Below are 14,582 nucleotides of genomic sequence, written 5' to 3'. Positions count from 1 at the left end.
TTCTTTGAACACATACATAATACATCTACTTTTCACTCTCTCATTTCTGGACCCAGTTAGAGAAACCTACAAAAACATTGGTTTTATATTTAGGACAGTACATTCTAAAATCTATGCTCTTTTTTTTCCTAATTAATTTACTTTTTGATTGGAAAGGTTTTTAGGTGAAGTAGCCAGTTGTGCTCCTTGTGTGCTCATTATGATCAAATTGTTATCACTTGGGATCAATAATTAACACTATTATAGCATTGATTTTTATGGAACAACAATAGTTTCTCAGTTTGTATTTTTTTTAAATGAAAGGATATTGTACAGTAGATGCCTGGCTGTTTCTCTCGTGATATTTTTGTGTATTTACCACATATACTAAATATTTGAAGTTTCATGTGCATACTAATATGTCCTGTTTCCACACTTATTAGAAATAACAATTTATGATTTTGTATTTCTACTATACAAGGCACATTTGTCTCCACACACAGCTAGAAATGCTAAAATATTTTAAAGGACTAGATTTGCATTTTTATGACAACTTTTAATTAATTTTAGTTCAGTGGGGAGATTAATTTTCTGTTCATGCACTGTATAGTAAATCATTAACATGTCTAATCCATTAAGAGTTTCTTTTTTTAATATTTATTTTTTAGTTTTAGGTGGACACAATATCTTTATTTTATTTTTATGTGGTGCTGAGGATCGAACTCAGTGCCTCATGCATGCTAGATGAGCACTCTACCACTGATCCAAGACCCCAGACCTCATTAGAAGTTTCTTTTAAGAGGAGTTCAGAAAATTTGAAATTCAGAAATAACTACTGAAATTTCTCTTAAATCTGTTATTACTAAATCCAGCACTGTAATATTATCTGAGTTAAACCTGATAACTTTTTAATAATTTGATGAAAATCATGTCTTAAATCATTCTTAAATAATTTTCTGTGAATTAATGAATTTATGAGAATTTGCAAAGCATGCTTTGCTTTTTTAGCCTAGAAAATGACTTTGAACTCAGAGATAAACTAATCTTCCACTTCTTTATCTTAGCATTGTCAAACAGTCATGTTTGTTTTATGAACGCATTGAAAGTGAATTGTCTTTATTAATATCCTAACAGAATTAACCTCAGTTCTTTAAATTACCGTGTTAAAAATACATTGGCGCTGGCCATGGTTGGCACATACCTATGAACCAGGAGGCTAAAGTGGGAGGATTGACGTTTTCTTCTCCATATAGATCTTTGCAAAACACTAGAAACCATTTTTGCAGGAAACCACAGGCCTGTGTTAGCAGTTAACTCAAACTTAGTGAGGCCCTAAGAAAGTTAATAAGACCCTGTCTCCAAATAAAAAATATAAAGGGCTGTGGATGTGGTTCAGTGGCAAAGTACCCCTGGGTTCAGTCCCTTAGTACCAAAACAAACAAAAAATGCATAGGTAATTTCTACTTCTACTGTGGACTGTTATGAATGCAGATTCAGTTTCATTTAGTACTCCCCTACATGTTACTTGGAGGAGAGATTTGTGAGGAATACCTTTCTACCATGTAGTTAGGGGTTGGGAACACTTCTGTGGGGCTGAGACTGTAGCTCAGTGGCAGAGTGCTTGCACTAAGTGAGGCACTAAGTTTGATCCTTAGCACCACATACAAATAAACAAAACAAGGGCCAGGCACAGTGGTTTGTGCCTGTTATCCCAGCAACTCAGGAGGCTGAGGTAGGAGCATTTCAAGTTCAAAGTCTGTCCCAGAATCTTATTGAGGCCATAGGCAACTCAGCGAAACCCTGTCTATAAATAAAATATAAAAAAGGGCTGGAGATGTGACTCAGTAGTTAAGTGCTCCAGGGTTCAGTTTTTGATATTCCCCCTCAAAAAAAAAAAAGGAACAAACAAACAAAAGGCATGCTGTCCATCTACAAATACAAAAAAAAAAAAAAAAAATTCAAACAAAATGCAAGCAAATATTAAGGAAAAAACCCATTTTGGTTATTTCAGAATACTCATACTTTTTTTGTATTTAAGTAGTCAAATTTTCTATCAAAAATATTAATGTTGTCACAAGTTCTATACTGACATGGCATCTTGATTTTTCGAAGTGGGGATGTTGATTTTCCTGTGCATTTACATGGCTGATCCTAGTTCATTAAAAGTCTCTAACAGGGGACTTTTCTTTTTCTGTGTAGCATCTTCACCTAATTAGGACATTTATAATTTTCTTTTATTTGAAGTTTTTATTAAAACTTTGCAACTTTGAGATGTTCCCTTCTCAAAATGCCATTCCTCTTGTTTTTCAACATTGTGTTCTCAAAAAACTTATTATTGTATAACATTGAAGGCAGGCAGTATTTATCCTTAAGACCTGAGAACCATTTTCATGATTTAAAGGCCTACCTTGACCACTTGCAGCATTTTGTTTCTGAGCTCTTCTGCTAGCTACTTGTGGAATTCATTTGATATTTCTTTTGTCATATAATGTGTTCAAGAAGGTGGGCTATGTGTCCCTGTGAAATCACTTCTAATAGAATAGCCACAGCAGGCCCTGGGATTTGTCCAGGTAAGGTCATCCAGCTCAGTAATGTCTGTTGCATTTGTATGTGTGCCCACTTGCCTATATTTAGTCTTTCCAGGTGGTTTATAATTGGTTTAGCCCATTGGGCTGCTTGCTTTTTCGATGAGAGAGGATGGAGGAAGTGTAAAGGCTTGAATTTGGCAGTCTTTTTACCGGATATCTATTTTAACCCCTGCAGAAGTTAATTTACATACAGCCCAGCTGTGTATGAATTTTTCTAAATTTAAAGTTTATTCTTATTGCCATAGGGATAAGAGTGTCAGCACTTATTGAATTTATGGTCTTGCTCTTCCTTGTCTGGACCTCCAGGCAGCTTGTAGTTCCTGTTTCCTTTGGATAACAGGATACAGCTGGCGGCAAAATTCTCACCTGTGGAATGCCACTGGGAGTTTTCTTCTCCATATAGATCTTTGCAAAACACTAGAAACCATTTTTTTTCAGGAAACCACAGGCCTGTGTTAGCACCAAAGGAGAATTGAAATAACATGTGCATGTTCCTCTTCCCAGAGGTAGCAACCATCATGTGAGAACCCAAGTATAGTATTAAATAACCCTTTGCCCTCCTCTTCGCTTTGAGGTTGTCCTCTGAATCTGCTCCCTGTTACCTCTCTGGCAGATTAAACAAATTGCTTAAGGCCGGATTCCTTAACACTTGGCAGGATCCATACTGTCTTTAATGAGCTTCTAGATGAACCTTCTGGGACTAGATTAACCTTAGATATTTTGGTTTTGGTAGGTTGGTTTTTATAGCTATATGTATTGATCCCTTTCCATAAACTATGGCACAGAAATCTAATTAATTTCTGTCTCTGATGTTCATACCAAACATGTTTTTCTTTAGTATTTTTTGTGTGTGGGGGGGAGGGTCCAGCACGGTGCCAGATATTGTGGCATGAATGGTATTGGTGCAAAGAGAAAAAACCAGACGGTATGTCACTGCTGATTGTGTGGGTTAAAATATTAGCAGTAATCCTATAATCAGAATCACCAAGGGTAGGAGGCCTTCACATGTGCAAAGGTAGGACTGGACTGATAGCATGATGCTCACAGATGGTGTGTACAGAGTCTGAAGGAAAAGGAGTGCAAAGAAGACCACAGAGATAATTGAGTGGGGTGGGGAGGGGAGGGGGCTTGAACATAGTTCAGGTGTACCAGAGGGAAGCAAGAAAAGTGTGGGTGGCTTCTGAGAGCTCAGCAATGATAAAAATCGTGTTTAATAGAACACCAGATATGTTGGGGTCTCTTTTTCCCTCAGCAATACCTTTTGTTTAGAATTCAAGATCAGCACAGGTGATTAAGAGGGTCTAAAAGATGTGGGAGTTGATTGTGGTGTGAAGTTAGTGTTGAAATGGTTTTCAGTGATTCACACTAATTATTAGGAACAGGAACTTAATTTTATGATTTTATTGCCTACAATTGTGTTAGACATTTACACATATCTTTTATTCTTATTTATCCCCATTTAGGAGATAAGGAAAGTAAAGCTTGGCAATTAAGCCACTTGTCCAAGATAACAATAGTCAGTGAGTACCAGTACCAGAGTTATAATTCAAATCCAAGTCTGTTTGTCTCCATCTCTGAATTATATTGGTAGTCTCATTTTAATCTTTACATTCTTCTTTCAGGGCTTGTTTAAAAAATTCTTAAACAATAAAAGGTTGTTTCCAATCTAGATGAGGACTTTGCAGTTTTTTTCTTCTTTTAATATCTTCATCAAAGTGGCTTATTGGTGGTTGGTGTAAAATAAATTTATTTAGTCTTTTTAATAGAGGCAATGTAGTGTGCTTATTAGTTGCTGTGCTGGCCATGTGTGTCTGTGGTTGCAGTATTTAAGCTTATGCAATGCTCCAGCTGTTGGAAGTTCTAAGAAAACTAAAGATGGATCAGATATGTCCCCCCAAGCCAATTACATTTTAGTTTTATACTTTTTTCCCTTCTTGAATCATGGCAGGTTATAATTTTAGTACCATGCCATAGAAATCCCTAAAGAAAAGGATTGGTACCTCAGAAGAACACTTTTAAAAGATTGCTTACTTCAGTGTAGGCAGAGAGGGTGCTATAGAAAACAAAAATAACATTTGGGGAAGGTTGAGTCAGAGGTGCCTAGGGAGCATGGAGAGATTTTCTCAGGGTGATAAGGCTCTGGCACCCAGTCTACAAGCAGAGGCAAGTAAGCTGGCAGTGATTCTTCCCTGGGGAAGCAAGATGATCAGGACTGATGCTGAGACAGACCCCTCTTGATTATAAGTTTTGTGGCTGATGGGATTTGGTTAGGGACTGGGACGAAGACTCTAATGCAGATTCATCTGGAAGCCAGCTGTTGGCTTGCTGTACCTCAGGGGAGCCATGGTAGGGTTCTGGATTGGTTGTGACCAACAACAGATTCTGGGCTGTGTCTGGGCTTGAGTGTAGGTTATGTGATTATAAACATCCAATGCTACTTTTAGTGAATCTTTCAACATGCAATTGTAAATAACAGAAATTTTAACTGAGCTTAAAAAGGGTGGTGATGGTGGTGGGAGAGGGGCAGAAATTTTTTGATGCCATTTCTCTTGAATGGCTATGATTTCTTTATTGTAGAGCCATGTCATGGTAATAGTTTTATTTTCTTCCCTCTCTCTTTCTTGGTTTCTAAGGCCATGCAGCTTTGAGGTATATAAATTGACCTAAGTACCTCTCTTGGCTCCATCCCTGTCATCTTCTGCTTGCACTTTTCACTAGTCTGTATTGTTGTGAAGAACTCATTGTGCGGGCTGGGGATGTGGCTCAAGCGGTAGCGCGCTCGCCTGGCATGCGTGCGGCCCGGGTTCGATCCTCAGCACTACATACAAACAAAGATGTTGTGTCCGCCGAGAACTAAAAAATAAATATTAAAAAAATAATTCTCTCTCTCTCTAAAAAAAAAAAAAAAAAGAACTCATTGTGCTATCATGTGTTGTGCTTGCTGTTCCTTTGACTCTATGCTCCTCCTAATTCTACCTGGTGAAACTCCTTCACAGTTGCCTCCTCCAGTAATTTCTGCCTGGGCTCCCACCTTACTGATCTTTTATTATTGTTCTAATTATACTCTTAATTTAAATCTGTTTACATATATAAGTCCTGTATTAAATCAGCAGGAGCCATATATGATTTCTCTCTGAAACTGCATAACTAGTTTCTAGGGGCTCAGAAAAATGAAAAAATTATCAACCATTATTGAGTCTTTGTGTTCCAGACATTGAGTTTTATAGGCATAAGAAAAGGAGGCAGTACCCACTGCAAACACTATGCTATATTTTTTGGGCTTTTTAAATTAATTTTTAAAAAATTTATATATGACAGCAGAATGTATTACAATTCTTATTACACTTATAGAGCACAATTTTTCATATCTCCCGTTGTATACAAAGTATATTCACACCAATTCATGTCTTCATACATGTACTTATGGTAATGATTACCATCACATTCCACCATCATTTCTAGCCCCATGCCATTTTCCCTTTCCCTTACACCCCTCTGCCCTATCTAGAGTTCATCTATTCCTCCTGTGCTCCCCTTCCCTACCCCACTATGAATCAGCCTCCTTATATCAGAGAAAACATTCAGCATTTGTTTTTTTGGGATTAGCCAACTTCACTTAGCATTATCTCCTCCAACTCCATCCATGTACTTGCAAATGCCACGATTTTATTCTCTTTTATTGCTGAGTAATATTCCATTGTGTATAAATCCACATTTTTTTTTATCCATTTATCTACTGAAGGACATCTAGGTTGATTCCACAGTTTAGCTATTGTGAATTGTGGTGCTATAAACATTGATATGGCTGTGTCCCTGTAGTAGGCTGTTTTTAAGTCCTTTGGGTATAGACAGAGGAGAGGGATAACTGGGTCAAATGGGGTTTCATTCTCAATTTTCCAAGGAATCTCTATTCTGCTTTCCATATTGGCTGCACCAGTTTGCAGTCCCACCAGCAATGTATGAGTGTACCTTTTTCCCCACATCCTCGCCAACACTTATTGTTGTTTGTATTCATAATAGCTGCTATTCTTATGCTATATTCTTCCATGTGAATTTCAAAGTAAACTCTAAAAAAGTCTTGAGTTTTGATTCTTTTAAATTTAATTTTTAAAAATCATTTTTATATTGAAAGAATTCTAACTTTTTAAAATTTCATAATATTTACTTTGTGTGTATGTGTGTTTGCCCTAAATTCATTATCATTTTGCCTATTGTATAATCTAGCATTGATTAAAGAATAAATTAGATGAGTTAATGTGGGAGTTAGTGTTTTTGTTTGCTGTTTTGATTTTTGTTTTAATTTGCTATGTTCATTTGTTTTCCTGTGGAGTATTATTATCCTATTGAACCCTATTTCCTTTCTGTTCTCTCTATCTGTTATGGCTCCCCCATTTGTGATGAGGTCTTTTTTTTTTTTTTTTTGGTGGTAGTAAGTCTTGTGTCATGTGATAGTTGGGCAGAGCAACGCTATCTGCCAAATGAAAATAAGACACATGTTGTGGGCCTCAATATCATTGTTTCTCAAAGTGTAGGCCAGAGTAGAAACATCATCAGATCTAGTCTGATTTGGTCTCTATGGTGGTGGGGGCAAGAATCTTCATTGCTTAACAAGGCCTTCAACTGATACTCAAGTACACTAAGGTTCAAGAATCACTGTTTAAGGCTAACTGCACAATTATTAATTAGCGTAGCTACAGCAGAAGAACATTCATGAGTGCTGTCAGACTTCTTCAGTATCTCAATCAGGAAATATATTTGGTACATGTGGTATTTATATTTTTTATGAAGAACCTGGCATCTTCAACAGGAAAAGTCTATTTACTCTGTGTGCTCTGCTTCTTTCTTCTTTGTTCAGAATGCCTCTCTCCTACTCCCAGCCTCCCTAACTTCCTCAACCAGTATATAACAGGCTTATAGCCTCCAGCACCTATTCCTTAGAATTGAAGGAGCGACTCTTTGGATCCTGTTATTTTCCTCAAGAACTGAAAATTGACTCTTGTTACAAGAATCTAGAGCATACAGTGTCATTGACTGTGTAACCCAGTCTTAGCAAGGTCCCTGGCCAGGGAGATTTGTTTGAAACATATTCTGCCATGGAAATACTTGGAAGGTAAAAATCTTCTATGTACACTTGGGTGAGACTCAAACAGCTATACCCTTCCTGTTGGGACTGGGGCAGATGTGAGGGGTGATTTGCACACACCTCTCTTTGTGTGTGTATGTGAGAGAGAGTGTGTGTGTGTGTATGTATGTATTTGGAAGCTTCCCTATTGTGAATGATAAAAACCTTGTCAATTGAGTTGATAAGTTTATCAGACTGGGACAGCTGGTCCTTAAGAAATGAGATATCACTCAGCTAAATAGGCACTAGAAAGTTAATAGTTTAATTACCTGATATGATATTGGCCCCCCTGCCCAGCTTTTAAGAGACATTTCATTATAGGTGAAGCACCTGTTAAAGGATTCTGTAGTCTATTTGATTTCAGTTTTGCACTTCTAGGAAACTGTCTTTTTAATCATATCCATATTAGTTGTGGTATGTTGAATGACAGGGAACTTAAAACAGATGCTCTGTGTATGTTTCTTACTGTTTTGCAAAAGTAATATCTGTTTGTTGTTTGAATAGTTACAGTTAAGAAACTGATAATTTAGGAATGAAATTTCCCTGCACTGCCCAGAGATACATACACTTAAGAATTCAGTATTTGTTACCCCACATTCTTTTTTTGTGGTTGTGTCAGAAAGATATCTCTGGGTACCTGAAGGGTTTCATTTAGCCATTTATGGTTTTTAGATGTCTTTCATGGTTTATCTCTGTTGACATTCAGAAACTGCAAGAGAAAGAAGTGGTGGCTTCTCTGTGCCTCGCAGTGTGCTTTAAGTGCTGGACTTGGATTGTGTTTTTGATTCTTCCACCAACATTGTAGTGTAGGCAGGAATAATTAGGCTGTTTCTGTAAATAAGGAGGCTGAATTTTAGACAAGTCAAGTGACTTGCTCAAAGTCACACCATGAATCTGGATTAATCTGATTCTTGTCTAGAGAATGTTGTGCAGCACCCTATAATTTTCCTGTATTGAGGAGTGTTTTTTAGCTGACAGCATCATTGAGACATAACAAAGCTGTTGAATATGGATGTAATCCTTCTTGAGCTTAAGAGGTATTTTGTTAGTTTTTAACTAAGGGTTGGCATACTGTCACCGGCTGGCTGACTCCAGCATGTTGCCTCTTTTTGTAAGTAGTTTTATCAGAATGGAGCTATATTCATTTTTTTTTAAAAAAAATATGTTGTAACAGAGACAACCTGCAAAGCCTAAAATATTTGTTTACCCCGCCTTTTACAGTGATGGCTGACTATTGCCATAGACACCAAATTTAATTTAGGTGTAGCTTCCTTTGTAACTTTTAAGATTTTGCATTCATTTGCTTAGGCACATTGGTTGGTGGAGGTGCTTTCTGTCTCCCTTTCTCTCTGAATCAGGTCATACTGCCATATCACTTCATGCCTGAGTTTCTGTGTAGTCCTGTATGGTGATTGAGTTTCTGCAAACTCCTTTGTGAACAGCATGAATTTCAAAAATTCTAAAACTTGTGCTATTGTTTATCTTTTAAGCATTGTATGCCCATCTTTGGTTCATTCTGCTGATGGTGTCCTCACTGTACTCTATGAAGAAAAGACTGACCATAGTTTATATCAAAATTCAGGAACACTTGTACCCACAACCTTTGCTTCTCTAAAGTACCTTTAGAGATTTATGTGTGAGTGTTAGGGGACAACATCAATTTATATAATTGAGACAGTTGCATTAAAATTGGGAGAGTATTATTTTGACATAAAGTGATTTTGTCACTTTTATATGACACTGAACTATGAAATTTTGTTTTCAACATTTTAAAGTGAAAAATGTGGAAACAATAAAAACAGAGGCTGGGGCGATAGCTCAGTGGTAGAGTGCTGGCCTTCCACATGTAAGGAACTGGGTTCAATCTTCAGCACCACATAAAAGTAAATAAATATATTGTGTCTATCTACAACTTATTTTTTTTTAAAGAATAAAAACAATTATTATGCTTCTGTTTATTTCACACTCCTTACATTTATGACTGCTCAAAACTCTAGCTGGTTTTACTGTTGAGTGGTAGATTTGTTGATCGTACTTAACACCATGTCGTGTAGTCTTTTAATTTTGATATTTCTTCTTAGTCTTTCAAATGCTAGGCAATCTTTATTGTCAGTATTTCTCATGTATTGGTTGTAACATGAAAACAGTCCTATTGGACTTGTGAATTTGCTTTAAGTCATTCATTGCTTTCTAGGTAAGGAAGAAATAGTAGGGTTTTTTCCTAACATTCTGTCTTAAAACCATTGCATGGACAGAGTACATTTCTTAAGCTTTCTTTTTGGGAAGGCTTGATCAGTACTGGCAATGTGGAGAAAAAAATGTATTGGTATCACACAGTGTTTGAATTTAGGTTCTCCCGTTTACTTTTTGCTCTTTGTGTTAAATATGTTTAATTTTTGAAAAGACTCCCCCACCAGTGAAATGAGAAAAGTGATCTTTTTTTTATGGAGAATGAATACAATATCATATATAAAACCCAATGAAGTTTAGTTCTCTCTTTCCCCTCATGTGTCATCATTGAAGAAGTCTAAAAACCAATCTGTTCCTGGAGCCTTCTGGTCATTACTTTTATTACTTTTGACAGATATATTCTTTTCAGTAGCCTGTGTTGCCAACAACACAATGACCTGGCTCTTTGACCAGTGGGAGAGGACAGACACTTTGTCATCCCTCTTTAATCCTCTTATCAGAGCAACTTGTTATGGGTTATGGCTTTGAAATACATTTGGATAAACACAGTTCAAGCAGTTCAGATGGCATCAGCTCATCGCTTCTCGGCCTTTTGGCTAAGATCAAGTGTAGTATCAGATGGCATCAGCTCTTCATTAGAGCCCTCTGAGCTCTCTCATCTCTCAGTTCACATCTGTATGCAGTGGGAGCCCCTCAGATAGTTGATGTTGTGGTCCTTACACAGTATTCTAAGTTTCCTTGGCAAATTATAACGCATAAAAGGGCTGAAAAGTCATTAGTTTGTACCCATAGATTTCTCTAATTCTTGTGGGTTACCAATGTGTTAATTTTCATATCAGTTTCTTCTGCCTGCGATGGCAGGAACACTTCTTAAGTTATTCAAGACACATTAGTTTATAAATTTATAGGTTCTTTAAATCCCATATCTCAGCAAGTCTGAACAGGACCGGGAAATCTGATTAAAGGCCAGAGAGCACAGTGAGTTAATTTTAAATTAAATGGATATTTAATACATTGAGCAATTACTCAAGCCTGCCATTTTTTCATCAGTGTTTGTTATTTGAATCTGAAATATACTTAAAATTTTCCACTAAATGAGTTTGTTACTATTACATTTCTTAAAGTTGGTTTTTAGTGTAGATTTCTTTAGGCATACTGGAAGGAAAGAGTGCCCTGAAGATCAGCTTATAGTCACATTCAGGATGTTTATCATTCTGAAATCCTACATGCTATTCTTAATATTCAGAAATGTGTTATACAATATTGGGAATCTTCTGTAAAGTTCTTCATAAGATTTTTGTGAGCATTCATTTAATGACAAATAATTAAGGAATTCAGCTATTAATTTTGAGGAAGGTGAGTTTTTAGCTGTTAAAGGCAAGCTGCATCTTCTCTGAGAAGATGGCAGTGAGCAAAAGAGCTCTAGTGGTCTTTTGCTACTTCCTTTCCCTTTCTCCAAACTCCTTAGTGGGACTAGGGGGATATCTTGGGTAGAGCAGCATTTTGTGAGTTTGATGGGTTATACAGAAGCACAAATGAACATTTAATGGTTTTGCTTTGGTAAATGCTTTAAATATCTGATCAATGGTTTTCTGTGACAATGAAGCCTTTGTCTTTCTTCTTCAATTAGAAAATCATTCTCCCCACTTGAAAAGTGGCTGGAATACAAGGAATTCTGTAATCCTTGAGCCTCCTTTTTCCCAAATCTCTAAGGAAAGCCGAACACACACACGCGCGCGCGCACACACACACACAGTAACCTCAGACATAGGATTATACTCTTAGAGCTGTGGGTGATTTTTATATTTTTGGTGACCATTTCCAATTTGATTCTCATTTATTTCTTCAATTTCTGTTTCAGTGTCCTGGGTCATGAAACTTAATCCACAACAAGCTCCATTATATGTGAGTAAATGTGATTTCTTTTCATTTTGTACTTATCTATGTTGTTCATTATTTGTAATAAACTCATACTCTTGTGATAGAGATTACCAAATAATTTTTTATGCATTAGGAATTGAGTTTGATTTAGTAAATACTAAATTGACTAGTACATGATGAAACTGAGCTGAGAACAAATAATACCTGTAAGACTTGTGAGGTAATCTAGTCAGGGTGATAAGATGTACCTATGAAACAAATTGCCCTGCAAATGGTACTGTACTGTGGCTTCTTTCTTTTATTGCTGTGCATTTCTGTAAATGGAGATTTTTCCCATTCCCATTGTGAGTTACCTTGTGTTGCAGCTAGGTGGCACCCTGTCATTGGCAAGAGTGTTGTTTACCTTAAGACTGGGTGAAAGCTGACACAACATTCTTCTTGGAGAGAGTGAATTATAGGATGAAATGGATAAATTAACAGATTGAGGCTGGACGAGGAGTGGAAGTGCATTGACTTCATTGGGGGGCTGGAAAGGTGCTTATTAGGGAGGAGCCATCTAGAGCTACTGACAGAGTTGTGAGAGGCCAGAGGATGTTGGGTTGCTATGTTCTGGAGAGGGTGAGAAAAGTTTGTGATAGGATTTGAGTCAGGCCTTGAATCAGGACCAATTAGTTGGTTGAAACATCTCCTTAATTTGTTTAGGACAAAAGGGAGATGGGCAATAAGGGTGGTGTTAGTTGAGTGGTGGTAGGGTAAACAGTAGAAACTCTTGTCCAGCTGAATTTCTGTTGGGGAATCATGTGGGATAACTATAGAGTGTTGAAGCTTAGTTCCAAAGGAAGACAAAGGTGAGGGAATTTTGTTTTTTGACCACCAAGGAGTCATTGATGATGTATATTTTAAAACTGCTGTTCATTATGTATTTAATTATTTTTAACCATTGCTGTTTACAGTAGTTATTTTTTTCCAACATGAGTCATTCATATAATTCTTATGCATAGTTGATTTTGTTAATTTTAACATAATAAAGAAAAATACATGCTCTTAGAAAATATTTTATGTATTTATTTTCTTTCCTGATTACTTGGGAATGATATATGTTCATCAGTTAGTTTTCATGTGAATTGAATGCCTTAGATTTTTCTAGAGCATCTTCGTTGATTCACATATCATATATTCTCCCTTTCAAAAGTATAATTAATTGGTTTTTTATATACAGGTAGAGAATCCCTTGTCTGAAATACTTGGGACCAGAAGTGTTTCATGTTTTGAATTTTTTCTGATTTTTGAAATATCTGTGTATATATAATGAGCTATCTTAGGACCCAAGTCTAAACATGAAATCAATTTGTTTTATGTACATATTTGACACACAGCCCCAAATTAATTTTAAATAATTTTGTGTGACATTTTCAGGTGTGGAGTTTTCTACTGTGGCATCATATTGGTGCTCAAAAAGTTTTGTGTTTTGGAAAAGCATTTTGGATTTTATTTAGATTAGGGATGCTCAGTCTACATTTCCGTTTGTGCCATTATGATCATTATCTAACTTTAGGACATTTTTATCACCCCTAAAGAAATGTCATACTCATTAGCAGTTCACTTCCCACTCCTCCCAGCGCTTGGCAACCACTTATTTACTTTATTGATTTATCTATTATACAAACTTCATGTAGTTGGAGTCAACTATATGTGACCTTTTGTGACTGTCTTTTTAACAGCATGCTTTCAAGTTTTAACTATTTTAGAGCTTGTGTTGATATTTTTTATTGATGAATAATCTGATGTGTATCTATCTATACCACCCTTTGTTTATCCATTCTAGTTATTGTTCATTTGAGTCCTTTCCACTTTTTATTGTTATGAATAGTGTTGTTGTATAGGAATACGTTTTTATTTTTCTTGGGTATACACACTAAGAGTAAAATTGTTTAGTTATATGATAACTCTGTTTAATATATTGAGGAATTGCCAAACTGTTTTCCATGGTGGCTGTTGTATTTTACATTCTCATCAGCAGTGCATGAGACTTTCCATTTCTATCTTTGCCAATGTTTTTATTGTCTGACTTTTGGATTGTAGCCCTGTTGGTGGGTGTGGTAAAACTTATTGTAGTTTTGATTTGCATTACCCAAATGGCTAATGATTTTGATCACTTTTTTCATGTGCTTGCTGAAAGAAATATTTCTTGCTTTAAAGAAATATCTATTCAGATTCCTTGCCCATTTAAAAATTGGTTTGTCTTTTATTATTGAGTTGTAAGGATTCTTTGTATAGTCTGGGCTCAAGTTCCTTATCTGGTTTGTGATTTGCAAAATGTGCTGTTCTGTGGGCTGTCATTTTACTTTCTTAGTGATGTTCTTTGAAGTTCAAAAAGTTTCCATTTTGGCTAGGGCTGTAGCTCAGTGGTAGAGCACCGGCCTTGCACATGTGAGGCACTGGGTTCGATCCTCAGCACCACATAAATAAATATATTGTGTCCATCTAGAACTAAAAAAATATTTTAAAAAATTTCCATTTTGATAATGCCCAGATTATTATTTATTTATCACTTATACTTTTGGTATCCTATCTAAGAGTTCTTTGCAGAAACCAAGTTCACAGAGATTGACTCCTGTGTCTTCATCTAGGGATTTTATAGTCCGCATCTTAATTCCCAGAAACTGAATGTATTTACCTTATACTGTAAAAGGATCTTCTTATTGATTAAATTATGGATCTTAAGATGTAAGACTATTCTGGTGATCCATTGTAATCATTGGGATTCTTATAAGTAAAAGAGGGTGTGAAGAGAGTTGGGGTCAGTTTCAGAGATTTGAAGA

At 36.3% G+C, this 14,582-nt stretch overlaps 1 protein-coding gene and 1 pseudogene across 7 annotated transcripts in view; both read left to right on the top strand.

The window, feature by feature from the left end:
- Positions 1–14,582, top strand: part of Akap13 (A-kinase anchoring protein 13) — a 346,713-nt gene that overhangs the window by 77,800 nt on the left and 254,331 nt on the right. For all 7 annotated transcript variants that reach the window (XM_071608649.1, XM_071608648.1, XM_071608646.1 and 4 more), the window contains exon 2: positions 11,741–11,784. In XM_071608649.1, coding sequence (XP_071464750.1) covers positions 11,752–11,784 — 33 coding nt within the window. In that variant the 5' untranslated portion in view covers positions 11,741–11,751. The remainder of the gene's footprint in view (positions 1–11,740; positions 11,785–14,582) is intronic.
- Positions 10,456–10,629, top strand: LOC114081091 (U2 spliceosomal RNA; annotated as a pseudogene).

This window comes from Marmota flaviventris, chromosome 2 (assembly GCF_047511675.1).
Source record: "Marmota flaviventris isolate mMarFla1 chromosome 2, mMarFla1.hap1, whole genome shotgun sequence".
Taxonomy (NCBI): Eukaryota; Metazoa; Chordata; class Mammalia; order Rodentia; family Sciuridae; genus Marmota; species Marmota flaviventris.
Note: the sequence above shows the minus strand (reverse complement) of the source record. Positions and strands in the feature narration are given on the sequence as shown.